The sequence below is a fragment of the Lichenostomus cassidix genome, chromosome 1 (assembly GCF_008360975.1).
Source record: "Lichenostomus cassidix isolate B80296 chromosome 1, HeHo_3.0, whole genome shotgun sequence".
Taxonomy (NCBI): Eukaryota; Metazoa; Chordata; class Aves; order Passeriformes; family Meliphagidae; genus Lichenostomus; species Lichenostomus cassidix.
In genome coordinates, this window is record NC_139479.1 from 81,184,365 (window position 1) to 81,208,259 (window position 23,895).

A 23,895-nucleotide genomic window follows, 5' to 3' on the forward strand; every position below is an offset into this window, starting at 1 on the left:
CCTAGCAGTGGTGGGCTTTGTAATGGTGCTTTTTGTGAGTCCTGCTCTGGTAGGGCCATTATGGTAGTACTTCCTGAGTTGTCCAAGATCATAGAATCATGGAATGGTTTGGAATGGAAGGGACATTTAAGATCATCTAGTTCCAACCCCCCTGCCATGGGCTGGGACACCTTCCACAAGACTAGGTTATTCAGCGCTCCCTCCATCCTGGCCTTGAAGACTTCCACGGATGGAATTTTTGATCATAAAGATTGCTGTATGGATTGCTCATGGGGAAGAGGATCTGCTCAGTGCCCAGATGTTTTGGAACTGTATCACCATTTTCCTGCTTTCCCACAGGTGCTTTAGGTGTCATTGCCTTGATTTGTGCCAGCTGTAAAGTACTCTGATTATAGTGAGATGAGCAACTTGCTTATGCCAGATAGACACTTAAATTCTTCTGAAAATCATGGTGAAATGACTTCCTTAAGATAGATTTGGCACTTAGAGGTATCTGTACAGCAGAAGTACTGCTCACCTACCTTGTAGCTCTGGTCCCAAATAATTTTTCAGACTGGGAGATAGTGTCTTCCAAGCCACAGGCTGTGAATGGACAACCGAGTCCAGATACTTGGCTGTCTGTGTGAAGGGACCATTAAAAGGCAGTGGGACAAATGAGAAAATGTGACCATTAGGGACATTATGCCTGGCTAATGCAAAAGGCTGGCAAAGTTTGCCACCACTGCCTGAACTGATGGTCACAACATTAGTCTAGCTTCCTGCAGTTTTAAGTATTTTCAGTCTTCATTGAATTTTATAAAGACTATTTTCTAAGTTTCTCTTGCTCCTGCAGAATATAGTCTGGGGAATTGACTCAGGTTGGCCTAAAGATAGGATGAAGAAGAAAGTAATAAGAGACCCTGTTTGGATTCTCTCTCTCTTCTGAAATACAGGAGAAATCTAAAGCATCACAGTAATTGTTTAGATGATTAACCATCCTTCTGATCATGCATGTAAAACCCTGTGGACAGAGTTTTTTTTTCCCTCTAGTCTCAGTTGTAGCTCCCAGAGCCATATGGAGGCTTTGTGGTTCTCTGCATATAGCACCGTCTGTGTGTCAAAAGCAGTGTCTCTGTCATGTTACTGCCTCTGCTGGGGACTGACAATGTTGACATGGCCTCCCTGGAGCCCATAAACCATCTGCAAAGACATTCCTGGAATGGCCAAACCCCAAGGTTCTTGAGCTGTTGGGATCCCATAGCACAATTGAGTTCATGCTCCACTAAGCTGCTCACAAACAGCTATAATGTAATTATTACAGCGCTTATCCCTGTGGCTGTGCATTGATGTCATAGACATGGAATGATTATTTAATTATTAAAAGAATATTCTGATAATTATTCACCAAGATGCTGACGACACCCAATTCACAGCAGAACCATGGTAAGGAGAAAGTGGCTGTACTTTACCACAGTGAATCTTCTTGGTGGCAACTTCCATATCCATGTAAAGTCATAAAGAAGAAAAAAGTGCAAGAAGGAAAAATGTTTCTGTGTTCTAAGTCATTTTCGAAACCATCCTCCTAATTCTAGACTTGTGTCTGTCTCGTGTGATAGATGTGATGATGTCTCAAGACAAAATAAAAGCATAATATTTCTCTTTTACTATTCTGCTCCAAGGAAAAAAGACAAATTATGCCCTGTGAAGAAACCATTTGCTATAAAGTGTAAAAATGCTTTAATATTAATATTTTATAATAAAATTCATGACATATTTATAAACACTCTATCAAGCATTTACAACTGAACCACAGCTGAGAGCTTGGACCGGAATAAATAAGCAAGGACACAGCTAGTATGAAATATACAGCTTAATTTTTATAATTGTGTGTGCTTTATTCTTTACGCAAATGGAACGGATGCGCAGAGTATTTACACATAACAGGAGTGTAAGCTGGACAGGGTGTTTTGTAAACTCCAGTTCAGATTCTGAGTACCCCACACTACAGCTGGGCTGAGAAACATCCTGCTAAAGAGACGCGCGCCGGACACTGTGCCGGAGGGAGCAGCTTGGTGCGTTCAGGCTGCTGCACTCAGAAATTCAAACTGGCAATTCAAATTTAGGAGCACAAATCCAGAAATTAAAAGGTTGCTATTCCACTAAGAGCCAACAGTGTTGCCATGTTTTTTGTGGTTTTTTTCTGCTTCTGCCTCTCCTCCCCAAAGATCTTGCCTAGGATGCTGGCTTCCGCCCATCCCCAGAAATGCTGTTTTACATCAGGACAAGTTGCCTGTGCTGCAGGGCCAGAAGGTGTAAGCTGCTAGTGTGGTGTGAGAGAGGATGGATTGCCTCTCGTGCTCTTCACCTTAAAGATAGACTCTCGAATGCCCCAATGGGGTGGTGGTTCCTATAGCTCTTGGTGAGATGTCAATGCAGCTGAAACCTTCTGAAAATCCATTTGGCCCTTGGGGTATCTTTTTGTTCAGCAATTTTACAGCACTGGCCTCAAAAGGATCTTGGTCCATGACTTGGCCCTCTGGGTGCTACAGTAAAATAAGCAGTAAATAATGATGGAAAGTGCTGAGCTGCTCTTTAATTGGGTGGCCTTGGTGTTTTGCAGTGATGCAAAAAAAATCTGTGTCATGAGGAGGATGGACGTTTAACTTCAGGTGATGTAAATGGGATGAGCTCCACTGAAATCAGAGGAGTGACTGTGATTTCCACCGACTGAGGATCTAGGCTAGCTATATGCTGGATAAATTTTAGATGTTATCTGTTGTTAGCTTTGATGCTGATTTGTGCCCTAGAACTTTTTTTAGCATAATGACCTCATTCTTATTTCTGAACCAATTGACAAAATGTCTGATTTTTAATGGAAAAGAAAAATGTTTATTCCACCAAGGAATGGGCTTGCGCACTTGAATGCAGTTGCACAGTGAACCACATGCATAACATGTCAGGCACAATGTTCAAGAGGGAAAATATAGAGATTAAAAGCTGTGAAGGATAAAAGACCACTTTCTGTGAACATGGCAGATATTATGGCTTTAAATCTGCAGCTGAAAAAGAAAGTTGATACTTTTTCATCAACACTGTTTTTCCTACAAATATCCTCATGTGTTTTCACTCACTGAATCCTCTGGTCAGGGGTACAATTTGAAAAACAAAAACAAAAACAAAAAAACAAAAAAAACCAAAACAAAAATACAATTTGAGTGCTGATGAGCAAGTAACAGTGAAGGTGTAATGCCAACAATTTCTCCATAGAAAACTAATGTAAATAGGTAGGTGGATGTTGTATACCTAGGACACTGTCGCTGGCTCATAGTGGTTATTAGCTCAGGTCCCACACTGCTCTCCAGGATGAGGATTTGTAATTTCAGTGCAACGGAGAGATTTCTTATCCTTGACTTTCACCGAGTGGTTCCTAGGACCCTATCCACACCGGAGCATCAAACCATGCTAGCTACAAACACAATTACATCACAGAATATTGATCTAGAAACAGCCTTTACTACCAAAGAAATTACAAAGCGCTAGCATGGACAGGGTACCTCTGTAGGAAGGGGGATTAAGCAAGAAAGAGGCTCTTTCACTGGCTGATGGCCAGACTGTAAAACCAGTGAAGAAGTGCCGTTCCACTGAGCCCTGTTAGCAAGCTCTCAATGAGTCAGTGCATGGAAGATTTTTATGTTTTTTTGTTTGTGGCAAGGAAAAATAATTAAGTTGTAATATTGCACATCTGCACAAAGCTAGCAAGATGTTATTGTGATCATTCATGGGTGGACAAAAAGCTGTGATAATTTTGCTTCTGCTTAGACCCTATGGTGCTACACACTGTGCCAGAACATGAGATATAGCACCAGGGGTGTGATCTGGCACTTTTCCTAAAGGGTCCAGCATCTGCATTTGTCTCATGTTTAGACACTCCCAAGTCTTTTACATGGACAGAAAAGGAATCTGGTTATGCTAAGCTGTGTTAGCACCAATATGGAGTCAGGCGCCAATTGCTGTGGGTTGTGAGTTTCAACTTTTACACCAGATGTAATTTTGCATGAGTCTTATGTTTTTCTTCCTCCTCCCACTACCACCCAGTATGATCTGAACAGCTGCAATGCAAAAATGGACTGCAGCTCTGAGGATGCTGCAACATGGAACGCAAAACGTCAACACACAAAACAAATGGGAGTACAAGCCCTAAAGGAAATAAGACCTCTCACTGCTTCTCTTGACGATTTGTTTTTAAATATATGTTTTATTAAAAAAAAAAAAAAGAAAAAAAGAAAAAAAAGAAAAAAAAGAAAAAAAAGAAAAAAAAGAAAAAAAAGAAAAAAAAGAAAAAAAGAAAAAAAAAAGAAAAAAAAAGGAAGTGCAATGTCAGCTCTAAAATGAAAGCACAAACAACAGACAGGGAAAAATAAATAATGTTACTACAGTAACCAAGGACTGATGGAAAAATTGATTGTACTCAGCCATAGTGTTACTGTTCACTGTAAAGCACAGCACATGACAAAGCAAAACAGTTACTAGTAGGATAGTACCATAAAAGGCTGCATGCTGAACTAAGAAACAAAGAAGCAGATGTGATTGATTGCTTAAAAACAGAGCTGAAAATTAGAATGAAGTTCCTGCTTTAGGATACTTGGTTTTTCAGGTCTGGCAGGCTATTTCCCAACCTGGGGCAATAGTATTTTGCTGGCATGGAAAAATCCATGGCTCCCAAAGATCTGGGGTCACTCTGTGGATTTCTGCAGAATTATCCAAAATCAAAGCATTCATTAATTTATATTAAAAAAAAAAAATGTTTCTAGCCCTTCTGGTTACAAAACTCTGCTGGAGACTTAACTGAAACCCTTGTTTATAAATCTGCGCTGACCAGGCAAGAAAAATAGTTAAAGAAGTGTGAACTTCTCAAAGTTACCATAGCTGGGCAATAAGCATGAGAGGCCCCTGAGGGCTGCTGAAGTGCCCGTATTTTTAACCCTGTCACTGCTGGTGGCTTTTGCAAACATCCAGCCCGTCGCGGTGTCCGCGGAATTTGGCTGGGTAGACCTGTCAGCTGGACAGGCTGTAGAAATGTAAGCTTCAAATAGACAAGTACCAGAGGAGTCTATTTAGCGTTTGCCCTGAAGACATCTGTAAGAGTTAGGGTTGCTGTAGCCACCAGCTATAAGCATTGCACTCCGGCAGTGCAGCAGAGGCAGGAGTGTGGGTTTTGTAGAGAACATGGTCCAGCAGCAGCAAAGGCAATTCAGTTTTACTGTCATAGCATCTGTTGCAGTTGTCCCCTTGTGAGTCAGTGAAGAATGTCATCAGTATACAGAAGAAGGGCAATGTGAAATGAGAAAAAAAAAACCTCCTTCTCCCCTTCCATGCGCCCCAAACTGCAATTCCACAGACTTTCCCCAAATCCCTCACAAATGTCTATTGCCTTTTAAGACCCTTGTTGACTGTGAAATGAATGAAGATACAAGTTAGTTGGTGACCTGCCTGAAAAGAGAGGAAAGATCAAATGCTTTTGTTATTTCCCTGAAGGAAACAGGAAGAATCATAAAACAATTGGGGGTTAAGGGTGCCTCCCTCCTAAGAGAGAAATTATTAACTGCATTTAAGCACTGACATTTTGCTTCTGGAGAGTTGTCCATCTCAATTTAAAGTTGCATTATCTTTTTGTATTCAGAAAAGTCCTACAGGGCAGTCAGTTCAAGAGATCTTTCCACAGGAGTTCATCATGATTAAACACAGGCAAGGGAGAGGATTAAATTGAAAGAAAAACAAGATGACAACTACAAGTTAAGGAATTATCTTGCTTGCCGTTAATAATAGAGAATCTCTTATGGAAGAAATATAATGCAACTTGATGGTCCTCTTTACATTTGACAGTCGCACAAGGGTGTAAATATTTAATCTTTCAATTAATTAATCTTTACAAAATATCTTCACAAAAACATTTTACCTATAGAAATTAGTTTCTATACATCAATATATTTTTATTTTTATAAATTATTCCATCTTTAAGTGCCTTCTATCAATATAAATGATAAAATAGACAATCAAAAATTTTAAAGCTTTTCCCAGTTGTATCCCTCCTTGTTAACATAGGTGCTGTGAATCCTCATACATGTGTGTGTCCGCATGGGAATGTGCTCGTGTGCACGTGTGTGTGATGTGAAATGCTTCCATCCTCTCCCACCCCTAAATGCCATCAAAATAAACCATATTGTTGGAAGTTCTTGATGCAATAGTGCTTCCAAAGGGGAAAAAGGAAATGCTTGACTTGGTTTCCAGAAATCAAAAGATGTGCATAGTTACCAAAGTCGAGGTGTACCAACTACAAATGTGCAATGACAAGCCTAGAACCCACGTCCCAGTCAAGTCACAGAGTGTCCTAACAGTGACCTCAGTAGGAAGTGGACCAAATACTCTGAGCTTGATTTTGCAAGGTGCCATGTGGCCCTGATCTAGCAAAAATGCTTAAGCCTGTGCTTAGCTTTGAGCACATGAATAATCCTACTGGAATTGGTGGAACTGAACGGCATAGGGAAGGATCACAAGTGACTCCAAGTCAACAGGCTACTCATGTGTAGGAATTGGGGTCAAGTGCTGAGCGCCTTGCAGGATCAAGCCCTATATGAGGTTCAAGAGCTGGGAACTTCTCTAAAGCAATCAACACACTGAGCTCAGCCATTGAAATTGATCAAAATGTCCGCGTGGGCACAGGAGGTGGCTTAGCTCCCCTTGACAGAGGGTCTCCATGTCAAAAGTTTATACCTACAACTCGTGCTCTGAGCACACAACAGATTTGCTTTATATGGTAGAAGTCTTTTTGTTCCTACCCTTTGACCCATCAGTGTCCTTCATGGCTTCAAACACTTTGTGTTGTACATTCATCAAAATTCACATTGACTGCAAAGAACATAAATGCAACAAAAACAGGAAAGCCTCCAAATAGTATATTATAGTTTTCTTCTAAATATTCTCCTGTTGTAATCCGAGGTGCAGTGGCTAATTTATAATTTTTCCTTTGAAGGAATCCAGATGAAAGGCCCAGATTGTTCTTCAATTACAATTTTGCATTGATTATATATATCTTCTAAGCTATCTCCTTGGACAATAGCTGCAGTAGAGAAAACATATCAATATTTCATTCAATCGATAGATACAGCATCCAGTGTTGGCAGATTTTTAGCATGCTCATAGATACTGATGGAATGAGAAGGAATACTGGCATACTGAGATGTTAATTATGGAAAAGTCATACCCCTGCAGGTGACAACTAAATTCAAATCAATGGCACCTGCCTATGACAGAGACCTATCCCACTGCTTGTACTGAGATGACTGAGGCAGGTTAGTTCAGAGAACTAGCAGTTCTGTCCTGGGGAAGGCAGCACAAGAGGTCAAGCTTTACATTTCCTTTGATTTAGAACCCACTTCAGCAGTGGGCAGCAGCAGATTTGCAGCCTTTCTGACCTGGTTATAATGAGTTCACTCTTGGCTGCTGAAGTTAACCAGATCAGACCCAAGCTGGCAGAAGGTGAAACAATTACAACACAAAGCCCAGTGGTTTGCCCCTTAATTTGCCTTGGCATAGATATTCCGTCAGGACATGAAACTTTTGAGGAATCAAGTGCCTCAAGTGCTCTTGAATTTCACGCAAACAATACTCTCAAGCCAGAAGTCCTTTCTCTGGGCTCACTATACTGATAGGTACTCTGGGTCAAAGACAGAGTTGTTTTGCAATAAAAGACTATATCTTGGGAAAAATAAAATGGTATTAATAAAAACATACCTGTGAAATATTCTCCAAATTCTTGTTCTAATTTAATTGCTCGATCGTAGGTTTTCTTTGCTTGCTCCTCTGTAAGACGTTTATTCATTTCCCTAGAAACACAGAAGGAAGGAGGAGAAGTAATCAAAAAATTCAGATTCTTGCTGGAACAGCTTTCAAGAGTCATGTTCAACTGAATCACAGATGAATTGAGATTGGTACAAGGATAAAATGCTGAAATTCTTCCATCAGTTCATGGACAGCTTCAATATTTTCAATTTAATTTTATTCTTATGTAGTACAAAACTACTTATTCAGACTATTTTCCATTTCACATTTCTCCACCAAATTTTTATCTTGGGTTTACTACTCGATATTCTCAAACAAAATACAAGGCCTGAGTCTGGCAGCTGCTAACTGAGATAGACTTGAAACATCAGGAACCCATAGGTAGGTCTGTGATGTCCCACTGTCTGTGCACTCAGCACTCCTGCCTGAAGCTCCTTCAGGAACCTCTGTACCTCCTAGACTGCTTATTGGGTGCCAATAAATATAAAAACAAAGACAGACAGTAACATTCTGGGTTTTTTCAGTGTTTTGTTATTTGATGGAGCATTTCTGTTTCAACAGAAGCATTATTTAACAACTTTAAGAAATGAGTTGTCTTGCCTGTGCATGCTCAGGTATTTATACCCCAGTATACTTGCAATGAATCAAGCTCATGCTTATTCACTCCCTTACTCATTTCCCTGTAGATGTTCAAATTATCAATAATAAATAGAGTTTGCTTGTTCTAGCATTCTTTCCCAGCATGGAAAAGAATGTCATGTTTTCTTAAAACATGACAGAAATTTTCTGAGGCAACTAGGAAAGCAAGCAAAGGGAGCATTCTGTGTTCTGCATAAATCTGATTTAATGCCTTGCACTGAATCATATGATTCTGTGGTAATGGACTGTATACAGTATGCCATGGATGATGCATGTGGGGAATTATGGACATGATGGTGCAAAAAAAAAAAAAAATCTATAAAGTGCACAAAAATATGAACCTGCTACAGCTAACTCCTACTTGGCTTCTGAAAAACACTCTGGAAGATGTCCAGGATGCAAAAAGGTATTTCTAGAAATGGCTTAAAGCTGTCTACCTATATAAATAACCATATAACTGGAAACACTGCATAGAAAAATCTTTAGGAGTACTAATGCCATGGAGAAAGCAGGTTTATATAATGAAGGCTAAGAAACATTTATTTTAAAATTGATGTCAGTTATTTGTAGATTATAAAAATAGGTTTAATATAATCTGTGGTTGTCCTGCTAAATTTGTAATACTACTAATTCTATTTATTGGAAAGATTGCTGTCTAATCATGTTCAGGTGGACTTCACATCAGCGACACCTACTTGAACACATCTTTTGGTGACTGTACCAAAACTCTGTCTTGAACTGCAAATTCTTAGGCAAACTTTACATTTTCATCTTACAGGCATTTAACCAATATTGTAATGCTAACAACATCCTCCTTTCAGATCTATTTCTGGTAAATTTTTGAGAAGTCTTCCTCAAGGTCTTTGAATAGCAGAAAATGTGATACAAATAAAAATATAAACAAATGTTTAAAATAGGAAGTACGTTAAAACAGGTAGAAATTTTTGTTACACTTTCAGGTTGTAGATTTGCCTGGGTATAAAACTGTGCTAGTTGCATTCCTGACTCTGCCTATTCTGTGACTTCAGAAGAGAGGATGGAGAAGGGGAGGACCATGACATCCATTCTTCATGATGAATTAAAAGTCCTGTCATACTGCAGTCCCTTCTATTTCTTATTTCTTAGCTGGGGACCTGCATAGTTGGTGAATTCAAAATATATTGCATATTTTCCAGGGTCTTCCTCCTCTTTCAGTGAAAAGCTCTCCCAGACATGTTCTTTCTTACTTCCATTTCTCATCCCCATGATCTCACCACTGACCTCCTCCTTCCTCTAGAGAGAGAGGCTGATTGAAGGGTATGAACAAGGATGCCTCTGGGAATAAACCAGGTGGAGTCATGTAGGAGTGGGAAGAGGGGAAGGAAGAGTGAGGGAGGGAGGGACGGAGGAAGGGAGGGAGGGAGGAAGGAAGGCAGGAAAGGCAGGAAGGCAGGAAGGCAGGAAGGAAGGCAGGAAGGCAGGAAAGGCAGGAAGGCAGGAAGGCAGGAAGTAAGGCAGGAAGGAAGGCAGGCAGGAAGGCAGGCAGGAAGGAAGGAAGGAAGGAAGGGGTGACAAAGCACTATCATTTGTATACAGCAATGGCCACGTATTCTGATTGCTTTTACATCCAATAGCTCCTTACAGTTGTTCACTGCTGTGGTGATAAATGTTAGTAGGGTATTTCCAGAAAACCTGCAATAACCAAGTTTCAAGTGCAGGTGCAAACTTGATTTATGCTCCCTTCACTCTTCTTACCTCCAGTGTCACATGGGTGCAAATGAGTACATGCATAAATGAGAGACTACAACATTCTGTGCTAATTTTGATGAAAGATAAATCTTTTGTCTTTGGTTCTCTGTGTCTTGTGATTATAATTTTTTTGTGTTTTGACTTTGTTATTACAGTAACTTTCAACTCATTTGTATAAACAGGACTAATAGTTATGTCGGACAAATCTATATTTTTTTGTGTTGCAGTAGTTACATACCTAAAAAAGACTGAATCACAGAATCACAGAATCATTTAGGTTGGAAAAGACCTTCAAGATAGTTGAGTCCAATCTTTGACTGATCACCTGGTTAACTACATCATAGCACTAAGTGCCACGTCCAGGTGTTTTTTGAAGAGCACACTTGTTTTATTGCCCTAAATGAAGTATTAGCACTGCTTTGGTTCAATAACAGAATGATTGTAATAATATTTTGCATCTTCATAACACCATTCCATCAGTCTATTCAAGGATTTGCTCTTCTAACATCAAATCAATGAAGCCTTTATGTTATTGCCATTTTTCTGGTTCTGCCTGATGTATTTTTCAGAGTAAGGGCCACTTTTATTTGCTTTTTTTTTAAGTCACTCCAGAGGCAATGCCAACATTAAACAAAAAATGGAAATATTTTATGAATGGCAAAACAGTACATTAGGGTCTCTGTTAAAACAATCAATGCAGAAAGTAGGCTATCAGACTACCCTTCCCCTTCTATACAGCAACAAAATCAGAATACAATTGAATTGTAGGGCTGGAAGAGAAGTCAGGAACGCAGGATGGTGCTGTGCAAGTCCCATATATTGTTCATCATTCCTTGCAATGTGTCTGGACACAGAGCAACCTCACTGCCAAAAGGTAGGGCCCAGAAGAATGCACATTCCTGGGATGGGTCATGTTGGCATTCTCTGGCTCTGTGACCAATGGCTGTGGGCACAGTGCTACCATCACCAGACATGCATCTGTCACAGGCGGAGAGTGCCTGCATTTTAGCTGTCAAACACATTCCTATTTGCACTACCTGGTATTTGCAGAGCCTTGGGGGAAGGGAAGGCAAGGAGTTCAAAATTTCACCCCTATCACAGCAAATTAAGTGGATAGCTCTTACATAACTGTAAGTGTACGTGAAAAACAACTTGATAACCATGTATTTTATCCTGAGCTTTAACTCAGGATGAGGATCAATTCCATATTTCCTCTCAGCCTTCTCTCTGTGACACTAGATAATGCCTTTTCCTCCTCCACCAGCAGGGTGGAACCCAGAATGAGGCCAGCACTCCAGCTGAGACCTCATCCATACCCTGTAAAACAAAACAGTTGTCTATTGTGTCCTCACACAACACTGATATGAATACAGCCTACAGTGGCAGTTTCCTTTTTTGCAACCACATTACCCATCCATTCATATTCCTGTGTGATCCACGCCAACTGCCAGATGCTTATCTGCAGTGCTATAGCTAAATTATTCGCTGCTTGTACTCATGCATTTCATTTTCTCTCCTTTGTGCTGAATTTCATCGTACTGATCTTCCGCTGAGTTTTGCTCTTACCCCGCAAAGTGTGTGCCACCTCAGAGAGCCTTGGCAGCACGAAGCTGGTGCCTTCTCTTTCATTCTTTTAAGTGTTTTGTTTGCCCCTCTGCAGTCCCATGGCTCCTTGCCTATCCTCTGACTGACCTTCAGGTAAATGAAGGGCTGATGAAGAGGAACACAATTCAAGTCTGACACAGGTTTAGCCCCCTGTTTGTGCCCTTGACCAGAGTCTAAACCCCAAGAGCACCTGAAAATGGATGGGACAAGCCAAGCTGTGAGTGAGTCCCTGGTGAACTTGCTGCACAGATTGGAGCAAGTACACCAAGCACTGGCAGGGAGTCTTTCATGGTCCAGCACATAGTCTCATATGTCCCAGTCTGAAAGGGTCAAAGGCAGCTCTGGCTTGTTCCTTGAGAAATCAGGATACAGTGGATGACAGGCTCTGAAGGCACTCTTCCCACATTCTCTCATTATTACTAATTTTTGAGAACAAGCAAAATGTAGACTCAAGATCTGTGTGGTGCTACTTGAGGCTGTACCCAAAAAAATAAAATGCTTGAAGAAGTTTATACTCACATCAGAGGCTCCCATGATTTGGGCTTAATGAAGATAGCAATAGGATAGAGTTGTGCAACTTGTAGTCGTTTGATAGCATTTCCTGACACATCAAGTATACAGTGCTTGCCCTGTTGGAAACAGATGAGGATGTGTTTATTTTTGCAGACTTTGCTGCAGATCAGCCAAAAGACAGGAAACAAATCTGGGATGCAGTGCCCTGGAATGGAGCCATCACTGGCACACCAGGGAAGGGGGAGCCCAAGGCATGCGCTCCACTACTCTGCAATCTTGCCTTTGCTTTGGTGCCAGTATAAATATACACTGGTGATATGGGAACTAACTTGGGTTTTATTTTTCACTGGGGTAAAATTTGCAGGGGCATGAGGATTTTCTTGATATGAGGAAAATCGGTTCATAAAAGTCATAGGATGTCCATGTTTTTAGTGATTAATGCAGTTCTTGTTTATGTCAAGGACTCCCTGTGTCACCTGAGGCAAATAATTTAATCTTTCTGTGGTTCATTCTTTTGCCTCTGTGAAAGTGATTTAGTTTATCTACCTTTCTTACAGAGGGAAGAGCAGAGGATGTTTTGGGGAGTACTTGAGGTAGTGTGTTAGAGCCCTGAATCCATAGCACTACATCCAAACACAGAGAGTGCCAAGAATGATGTCATTCAAAGTCAGAGACTCTATTTGTGGAGCCATTATAAAGGCTACAAATATTAGTATGCTGTTTTGCAGCTATTTTATATTTTTGGCAGAGAACATGTGTGAGACACAGTGTAGAAACAAAGCAGATCATGTTGCATTAGCAATAAAATTACTGTCAACCTACCCTTTCTGCCACAAATCTCACAGACTGGACACTAGTTCCATATAAATTATCATTGTACTGCCCAGCTTCTATAAATTTGTGCTCTTGGATATCTTTTTCCATTTGTTCTCTTGAAATGACAAAATGATAATCTCTCCCATCCACTTCATAGTCACGCTTTGGCCGTGTGGTATCTGCATGAAACAAAAGACAGATCAAGAAGTCTGCAAAAACATTTAATGCAAAAAATGCAGCCATGGCTTGCTCAGTGGGCAATGCTGGGTCTGCCCTAAGTGAAAGCACTTCACAGCTGAGATCAGATCTTTGTCTAGTGCATACTGTTTTCAGTGGAGCTCTGACAATAAAGCTGTCCTTTTGTAGTAATACCTTCTGATGCTTACCTCCAAGCAATGCAGGCTAAAATAAGATTTACCAGGATTCCACTTTTTTCAGCAGAATCACACACAAACCTCAAATATAAAATGCATATCAGACTTTAAATTTAATGTTATTAGGGTGATAAAATGAATTGTGATCTCATCAACTCAATTTAGCCTTATTTATAAGCCTGCTTCTGTTCTCATCTCTGGTAGTTTTAAGTTAGTGTATTGCCAGAGACAACCATTTAAAATGAAGTGCAGCTGCAATCAGGACCTGAAATAAACAGCAAACTCTAATGGGCCAAGATAGAAATGCTCTCTTTAATTCAGGGTCCAACATTGTTTTCTGATTCAACAGTCTGTGTCTCACATAAATCACAGATTATTCCGTATTTTTATTGGTGGATTCTGTGCAACTGAGTTGAAACATTTTACATTTTAACATTTACATTACATTACATTACAAACTTTTATCTTATTTAAGAAATCATAGATTGATTAATTTCTAAACTGAGTTAGTGACTAGAAGGTTACTTGTTTAAAGAAGTCCTAGAGCTTTTGAGACAATTCTTTTGAGAATTTTTTCCAGACCTTCACAATCTTTTTTCTTTAAAAAAAAAAAAAATTAATTCATTTGTTCTTTCCCCCTTTTCTGTCTGATGAAAAAATGACTTTTGAGAAACTCCACTATGTATAGTTCATGGACGCTGCTTTCACAGAAATTTACTGAATGTGTGGCACCAAGGGATACAGTTCACTCAGCTGCAGAACTAGGAGTAAAATCATACTTACGTGGTACACATGACCCAAACTTATCAGGGAATTCAGATATCAAATCATCGTTGATCCGATCTTTCATAGGACCCAGAATAATAACTGGCCTGGTGTAATTAACTGAAAAACAAAAAGAAAGGCACATTTTGGTGATCTTACTGGCAATAATAAATGAATTTAACCAAATATGCACTAATGAGAGTTGTTGTCTTTATGTATGAAGTGAAAACTTAGGTGCATATTTTATTGATAAATACTTTATTTATTGACATGAAAAAAGGGAATGGAATCAGTACCACTGGAGAGCTCTGTGATGGTCCATGCACAAGTCAAATGACCATGTAGAAGCATAGATATATTTGCTTTTATACAAGGCCACTCCCAAATTCTTGCAGATGGACTCTTCCATGAGGCATGGGAAAGCTGTTAAAGAATTTTTTCTCCTCAAATTATATGAGTGCATCCCCCATGGGATCCATTATATGGATGTGCTCCCATTTTAAGTTGCCTTTCCCTGTGTTCATCTGCCCTGGACAGTGGCACATATCACATGAGAAGCAAAATAATAAAGGCTTCCCATGTAACAATATTGCAGTAAATCTTGAAAATCTACATCAATATTTTGTAGACTGACTAATGTACTGTCCTAGTAAGCCCATGAGAATGTACTGGGGAGAGTCCTGGGAATGTTAGGAAGTGGGGGCTTCCCAGGACTACCATAACATAATTTTTTTCATATTAAAATAGACTGAGTGTCCAAGAAAAAGAAGCCACAGAGAATCTGGGACTGGCACAGCAAGGCTTACTGCTCCGCTGGCCCCCAAACTCTGAAATAAAAAATATAAGGAACAGGGATAGAAAAGAAGATGAAACTTACTTTCCTGTCTTGTGACAGGTTCATAAGAAAGGATGCAGTCTTCTTGGCCTCCTGATGAGAGAAGAAAGAGAAGAGATTAAAGCTGATGAGCAACATGTACTTAAGTTTGACAAAATGCTTCACATAGAGACGGAGCAGGTTCCACACTTCTCTCTTGATAAGCCTCTCACCTGAACCATTCCAAAGTCCATCATAACTTCCAGGTATGGAGACAGTTTTTTCCTTCCCCGCCCTCCCCTTCCATGTGTTCCTATTCTATTTACTGAAATTTGGCTTTTTTATTGATAGCCAACGAGCCTTTATTTGTGACTTGATAGCAAGGCTGTTTACAATGATAGTGCAGCAATGTTTGTTTTTTCTTTTCCTATTGTTAAGGCTGCATGCTTATTTTTGTCAAATATGCATGCTTATATATGTTAATGCATGCTTATTATTGTTAAGGCTGTATGCATGTTGCTGCAGAGTAAATCAACAGGCTACCCAGACAGAACAATTTTTATCCACAGAATATATATATTTTTTGGTGATTGTTCAGTGCACAGCCTCCATAGTCTAGTGCATTCACAGCCTAACATTTAGCTATGAGCTGTTTTCTGATACTTATCCCTTTCCCTGGACACAAATCACAGACTCACAGAATGGTTGGGGCTAAAACTTTCAGCTTCTGGAGATCATCTAGTCCCATCCCACCTGCTAAAGGACCTAAAACAAGTTGTATAGGATCATGTCTAGGCAGGTTTTGAGTATCTTCAGCTAAGGTCTACCAGCATCATATTTATACATTTGTCCTCCCTCTGCCCTGTTAGGACAGTGCTCTTTCCTCATGGTGACATTTAGGGGACTAAAGCAGAGAAACTGGCCACGAGAAACAGGTGGCATTATATGGACCATGACTGGGGTGCAGGTGTGCAGTCCCAATGCATCGCTGTCCTCCCATCCAAGGGAGTGCAAGGGGAGAGGGAGGAGGATTCTTCACCTAAAGCATGAATAATTCTTGCTCATTTCTCTTTCTGGGTCACTGTCACATACTTGGTACCACATGAGGGTTCTGGCAGGTCCTAAATACAGCCTAGCAAAGTTTAAAATGATGATTTTATTTTTGCTCAGTTCAGGGTTTGTCTCTGAGAAGATCCACAGATGGGATTTTGCAACTAATTTAGATACTACAGAAGAAAGAGCATCATAAGGCACATCAGTGCTTTATAAAACAGGGTTTGTTTCATCTGCTTGCATGCATGTGAGCTTGAGTTATATTATTCTGGTGGCTTCCTACCAAACCAAGGTGTGCACATGCAGGGGCAGACTGCTGCCTTGCCTGATGGAAATACATATAGGATTTAGAGGGGGGACCACCTCACCCAGAAGTAGTCTCACTGCTGTCTGAGTTGCCCTTGAGGCTCCATTAACTGTATTAACAAGCTTTGTGTTGGATGCAATGCCTAGCTCCCAAGAAGGTAAAAAATTTCTTGTGGTTAAATCTTAAGCTGACTCCCACCCCATGAATCCACTATGTTGGTAGATTTTTTTTTGGTAATATTGTATCTAGGCAGCAGTGACAAATGCAAAGTAAAAAAATGTTGTAATTATTGACAATGACAGAAACAGCAAATAAAAAACTACTGATGTGCTAGGAGAGAGGGAAAACTGACAGGGCCAACTCCAGCCTAACAATGGTGCTGAAGAAGTAAAGGAGAGAACATTATTTTTAATAAAAGGAAGAGATTAGACAGCATTTGAGGACAAGGCCACATAACATGTAAGGAATGTGGACAAGGGATTTTATTTTCTGTTTGCAAATGCCTGATAAAAGTGATCACTTATCTTTGGCTTTTTGCAAAGCTGGAAACCTACAATTATTGTTACACTAGGTTTTATGTATCAGATGTATTGTTTTCCCTTAAGTTTCTCAGTAAACTTTAGGGGTGATGTAAAACTCAGGATGTCCCATTTCTCTGGAGATGAAAAAATTCACTCTCCAGGTAGGACAAGGATGCTGCTGCACTGTCTGCCCTCTATCCCACAGGAGCCAAGGCTATATTTTAAACAGCCTGAGAAAGTCAATATTGGGGTGGCAATGAAGCCATCATATACCAACGAAGTGGAGGGGTGCCTGTTGGTACAAATACAATCTTAAACTTGAAAGTATTTGTTTCAATGGCAAACAGATCCACAGCAGGGGTTTCATTTCAGCTAATTCCAGAAATCTGAGGCTTGAGTGCTTATGTCTCAGCTAGTCCCTAGACACCTTTTGGAACCACTGGCTGCCTACAAATAGGCAAGTGCTTATTCTAAGACATGAGTCATCTGACCTATTTTACATGTCTACTTTGTGAGGAGAGAAAATGTCAGAAGGGTGAGTTTGTCCCATAACTCCATTGTCCCATAACCACTTTAAACAGCAATGTCAGATGCAGATATCTGCAGTTAAACAGCAGAATCTCATGGGAGTGACAGTGTCAATAGCAACTGAAAGAAAACAGACAATAACTCTGAAACTATTGTTCTTTTTTTTTTTTTTTTCCTTCCTGTGGACTAATACTTAGCTTGGGCACAGATTTATAACCAGCTCTGACAAGCCAGCAGAGATTTTACTTTCTTTTTTGCCCAGTCTCTGGCAGACATGTCCCCCTGCTAGGGCTTTTGGTACATCCACACTCTCATTCTGGTATGGGCCAGGTTGAAGGCAAAGAAAATTCTCCAGCCCACTCAAATTGTGCTGAAGTTTAAGCCATTGGAAAGGGCTGCAGTAAGTCAGGAGAAACTTTGATGCTGACTGTGATATACAGGAACTTAAAGATAGACATCTTCCAGAGGGAAGAATCTTCAGCCCTCAGCTCCAGACTCAACATGGACTGTGAGTGTGGGGGAAAGCTGCACCATTTCCACTACTTTTTTTTCTGGAAAAAGGACTCAGGAAGCTTAAATCTCTAAATGAATAAAATCCTGCCACCTACTGTCCAGATAAAATCCTGTTGGTCCTCAGAGGCTACTTTGCATGTAAACTATAGCAGATGGTACTCTTTAATGATCTCTACTTGGTCAGTACTGCATGGTTTTGAAGTAGTCCATAAAGTATTAAGTATAATGAAGAGCTCTAGAGTCAATCAATAATCACATTGCTGTAACCTTGTGAAGGCTTTGAGGTGTAAGACACAGTGTGAAATCCATCAGGACACACACTCTTATTTATCATTTGCCTAAGCCTCATCTACCACCCACATTAACAGCTTAATTAGCACAGGTTAGCTGTATTGATCTGGAAAGTCTCTGTGGCATTTAACAGATAAAAAGAGGAAAAAAAAAAAAAAGAAGACTTTTCTGTAGGATTTTGGTATGTTCCCCATTCTTCAGTAAAATTCCATCAAGTCAGAAGGACAAGAAAATAAATAAAATACGGAAACAGAATAAATATACTTATGGATAAAATTATTGGAGAACTTTCACTTTCTCAGGACCACTCCCTGCTTCCCTGTGTTCTTGGTTTGCCTGTTGGTGTTTTCTCATGCTTGAGAAGAGAAGAATAACCTGGAGTTTGTAATAACTCATAACATCTATAAACTGGGCAGTGAGGTCCTGTGCTGCCAGGTAAATTTCATAAGGAGTACTAATTTAATCTTTTTACAGGATTTTATAGGGTTTCAGATGGGTAGCCCTGAACTGGATTTAGTGTGATGCCTCTGTTTTCCCTTTCTGGTTAGACAGCAGAGAGCCTGTGAAAGACTCAAACTCAGTTTCATTGTAGAGCTGGCAGATGTCAGGCATTTTTCATGTAACCCATAAAAAGGCCCCATTTCCTACTGCTTTGCCAGAGCATCCAGGGCTTCCATAGATCTGGTGTACCTGTATCCATCATGTGGGTAATGGGGCAGGAGAGCTGCTGGGAGCTGTCAGGGGCAGCCACCATGGAAACAAACACTCTCCCACCCAGCAACTCAAGCAGTGGAAACAGATTTCAGCATCCTATTTATGTCTGTGAATGAAAAACTCTGAAAAGAGATCTAAGTAGGTGAATTAAAAAAAGGTAGTCCTAGTGAAGACAGCTAAGAGTTATTTATGATTTTTAAAAAATCAAAGAGAATTTTTGGGTTCACTAAAAGTTTTGGACTAATGGTGGTGGTTACCATCAATACATATGTGAAATTCCTGTAGATGAGCCAAATTAATTTAATTTTCAAGCTCTTGTCTGAATTTTGTTGCTCAGCTGTATCTAAAATCAAAGAAGGCTTATTTTAGTGTCACCATCCATTTAGGTTTTGGGCTAACATATGAATTACCCGCGTCGTATTTGCAAGATCTTGGAGTAATCAATTTTTTGCTTTGTTTCTCCTGCACAGATTGCACTGGACAATCATTATTCCAGCCCCTATTTGGTTCAAAGTCCCTTTGCTGGGCCCCTATTTATGTAAATGAACACACGATTTTTGGAAATATATTGGTAGCTATGAAAGGCTGGAAATCCAATGTGTAAAAAGATTATGAGTAGTCTGAGCATAAAATTATGACTAAAAAGTTCTCTCCGGGCAAAGAACAATACAGCTGTGTGGGTATAAAATGAGACTTCAATATTTGTGCCAATTTGAGTATACCTGAATAATAGAGTAAATCTGGGGAGCCAATGCAAGTGTCCTCATTAATCAGTAGCCTATTGTAATAATCAGCATAACTTTAACCTTGTTCTGAATCTTCAAATCTCTTTAGAAGAGTGACCTGCTGATTTGCTGACAGAGGGTAAAAAATTTTTTTCTAGCACTTTTTCTCAGTTTTAACTGTTAGTAACGTATTGCCACTCTAGGTAATTGGTGCAATCACTACCAGGTATGTAATTAGACTAAACAGATGTCACAATGTGCGTGTAATTCTGATGACAGCTGTAAAAACCTTCACTGAACTACGTGTAAGAGTGTTACAACACACACGCAGGAGAGAGACTTGAAATTCATGCCCATTATGAAAATCATGTCTCACAAAATAAAAACTGATGCGTCCATGGTGAAAAAATCTGCCCTTACAAGCTTGGTTTGAAAGAGAAATCAGAACATTTTAATTACGGAGCTCAAAATAAACTTTCAATCATAGTTTGATTAACTGGTCCAGGGATAAGTCAAAATTGGCTTTATGTGTTCTTATCACAAAAAGAGCAACTTTCTGTTGGACCAGGACTTCATAAACCACTCTGCAAACTTGGCTTTGCGGCTGAGAACAGGAACAAATAAACCAACATAGACTTTGTCATAGCATGGCCGTGGGATTCAGCAGCTGCTGTGTAGCAACTCAGCCGCTTTAAGATCAAGCCAGCATTTGTTCCTGGCCCCAAAATACTATTCTTATTCATAAAGGGTTAGATTCTGCTCTCAAATGTGTCAATGGTTCCCCCTGAAATCAATGGACCTGAAGGTTATTTGCTGGGATACAGAACATCCCACTGTTGGCTCTGGCCCTATTGTTCATAATAAACCAAGTGTTGAGGGCACTGGTGGAAGAAATCTGGTTTACTTTTTGCAACTTCTTGTTGCTTAGAAGTGGTCAAAGAATTTTCTCTTGAGACCACATTGGAGGACTTCAAATTATATTTTTGAAATAAAAAATATCTGACTTCTGTCAAAAAGCTGGTTTCTTAACCCTGGACACATAAGCAATACTTTAGCCAAATACTCGTATTTTTAAGCAATATGCTTTTCTAAAAAATAATGAACACATCAGAATTTCTCTTAGAAAAAAGCCCGGTTGATTTGTAACCCTCACTGTGATTCCTCACTGTCCAGGTCACAGCCTGGACATTTCTCTGAAGCCTTCAATATTGCTGGTTTGGAATGGTTCTAGGAATGATCAAGGTTTTGACACTAGCTACTTTTCACTAAATGCTCATCATGAGAAGCAAAAGTTAGAGAAATGTGTTAAAACAATTGCCAGAGACCCACTAGAAAAAATGTAGAACGCTTCGCTCTGGTCACTCCAACTGACCTGTTTTTATAGGGATTTATGTAAGAAGGTCTGCAGAACACCCTGCACTTGCCAGTCATTTCTTACCCACACATTGTCTTTGTGCTGACCAAGGTGTGAATTGCTGATTTCATAGAATCATAGGAGCATAGAATCATTTAGGTTGGAAAAAACAAGTCCAACTCTGCCAAGTCCCAAAAACCATGTCCCTGAGCATGTCATTTTAATTCCTCTAGGGATGGTGACTTAACCACATCCATGGGCAGCCTGCTCTAGTGCTTGATAGCACTTTCAGTAGAGAAATTTTGTCTACTATCTAATCTAAATCTTCCCTGGTGCAGCTTGAGGCTATTTCTTCTTCCTGTTGCTTGTTAACTGGGAGAAGAGACTAACCCCACCTCACTACAACCTCACTACAACATCTGCTCCTCATCAGACTTGTGCTCCAGACCCTTCCGCAGCTCTGCTGCCCTTCTCTGGACATTCTCCAGCCCCTCGATGTCTTTCTGGCAGTGAGGGGCCCAGAACTGAGCACAGGATTTGAGGTGTGGCCTCAGCAGTGCTGAGTGCAGGGGGACAATCCCTGCCCTGGTCCTGCTGGCCACACTGTTGCTGATCCAGGCCAGGATGCCACTGGCCTTCTTGGCCACCTGGGTGCACTGCTGGCTCACATTCAGCTGCTGTTGACCAGCACCCCCAAGTCCTTTTCTGCCTGGCAGCTTTCCAGCTACTCTGCCCCAACTTCCCACAATTCAGAAAGCAGTGGGGCAGGCAACCCCTTTATTCCTGCTAATTTGCTGGGGAAACAGAAAAGAGGAACAGGGACAGGGTCATAACGCCATGCAAACCCCCTGATTCCTCCAGCAGGTTTCTATCTGCTCCCCATGTATTTTCCAGCTTTTTTTGTCCTCTCAGCATGCTCCATGTCACCAGTGCACAGATTGAGGACTAGATGAGATTGCAAGTCAACATACATGGTGTCCTTGTAAAATAACTTGTAGTGTCTCACCTTGAACACACAAACTCCCCTCAAAGTGACACTACATCACACTGAAGAACAACTCTGCACCACGTCTAGGTCCAAATGGAGTTAATACAAATTTGGTTCTGTGGTAGTGGCTGATGCTGGACTCCATTCCCAGCTACCCAGATGCAAACAGGAATAGCAGAAATAGTAACTGCATGCTCTCTTCTGCCAGGAATGTTACTCTGAGCACTCATTACCTTTTTTTTTTCCCCTTTCATTAGGAATAAATAAATCAGGAGGCAGTGAGGAATACTTTAGGAAATCTTCTAGGACTATGTCTGGTAATTACTCTTCCCACATCAGAGATATTGATAGACTTTTAAAGTGTGGCTTCCTTTCTCAACAGTCCCACAAAGTGAGAACTGTAGTGAAGTATGAGCACTTCCTCTGACAGGCCTCATCTCTTATCTCCATCCCTCACAAATTGTTGACTTCCCTCGCTGACCACTCTCATCTGATTCTTCCTGGTTCCTGACATTAATTTTTCTAGAGGAGATTTGCTGTGATGAGTTGTGCAATTGGATGTACTGTCAACACAGCAGATCTCAGATCTCTTTGCCTGAAGATTCTAAGACTAATCATCTGCACTCAGGAGAGCTTTATGTCTCCACAGGAGATATGCTGATGTACATGGCCAGGTAGTAATTGAACACAGTCAGGTTGGACTTCACGTGCGACTAGGGCCATCTGAAAAAGTAATTTCCAGCTGGGAAAGAAATTGCTAATTCCTCAAGGTCGTGCCTTCAAATGTAACGAAATCAGGCCCTTTGGGCACCAGGTTCTATATTTTAAAGCTTCTTTCATTTGGCATAATCTAAGGTATGCTTCCTGTGCTTCTTAATGGCATAGCTATCCTGAGGGCAGAGAAGAAATCCCTGCTAATATCTTCTCCACCATGCAGAAGTTGTTGGACATACCAGTAATGTGTGGGGAAATCCAGCCAACAGGATGTAGACTGGATGCTGCTGGATTGAGACCAGAGCTTGTTCAGATGGAAACCACTCTAGACGAGAGTGACTGCCATGGGCAGTTGTTTCCCCAACACTATTTTTCTTTCCAAGAACCCATGTCCCAACTAACTTTCCCTAATAATTTCTATTACCTTTCTTTCACATCAAAACACACACTTTATTTTAAGCTATTACACAGCCAATGAAGAACTGGCAACTTGGCTTGTCTTATGATCAAATTTGGTAACAGGCTTTTGCAGACATGACCCAAATATTTGGCTGCAACTGGGCACTCCTACAAAGTCTGCTGTTTGGGGCAGCTCATCAGCCTAGGTTCTCCTCTGGGCTTTTACCCTGAGCTCTCCCTGAAATGTACAGACCTGGATGAGATTTGACCTGTGCAAACTTTTGAAAATTTAAGCATTTGATTAATTTCTGATTGTAAAGTCAGTCTGGGGAAAGAGCACCTTATATTTCAAGCATAAAATCCTCCTCTCCTCCCAAGTGGAGGGCACATTAAAAATAAAACAGTTCAGAATTGGATCTTGACAATTTAAGAGTGCATACTGTTTTCTTGTATCTCTGGCAATTGCTTTCCAAGGAAACCTTTTAAATACAAGAGAATACAAACTAATTTACCATTTCTGAATAGGATAAGGTTAGCTGTTTAGCTGAAACAAACCAGTGTTTATCAACAGAGCTCAACTGCTATGTGCTATATCAGGACTAGTAAATATGAGGTATGATACCATTGATTACCTGGATGTATGTGGGTGCTTAGCACAAGTGCTGAGTGACTGGTGGAAAGCTTGATTTGTTAAGCAAATGGCTTGAATGAAAGAA

At 40.4% G+C, this 23,895-nt stretch overlaps 1 protein-coding gene across 16 annotated transcripts in view; it reads right to left on the bottom strand.

Annotated features, from left to right (window-relative positions):
• Positions 1-1,834: 1,834 nt before the first annotated feature.
• The window catches only part of DLG2 (discs large MAGUK scaffold protein 2), a 981,187-nt gene continuing 959,126 nt past the window's right edge, over positions 1,835-23,895 (bottom strand). For all 16 annotated transcript variants that reach the window (XM_085065660.1, XM_085065786.1, XM_085065682.1 and 13 more), the window contains 6 exons: positions 15,136-15,186; positions 14,277-14,378; positions 13,126-13,298; positions 12,310-12,419; positions 7,771-7,862; positions 1,835-7,096 (listed from right to left, as the gene is read on the bottom strand). In XM_085065660.1, coding sequence (XP_084921786.1) covers positions 6,990-7,096; positions 7,771-7,862; positions 12,310-12,419; positions 13,126-13,298; positions 14,277-14,378; positions 15,136-15,186 — 635 coding nt within the window. In that variant the 3' untranslated portion in view covers positions 1,835-6,989. The remainder of the gene's footprint in view (positions 7,097-7,770; positions 7,863-12,309; positions 12,420-13,125; positions 13,299-14,276; positions 14,379-15,135; positions 15,187-23,895) is intronic.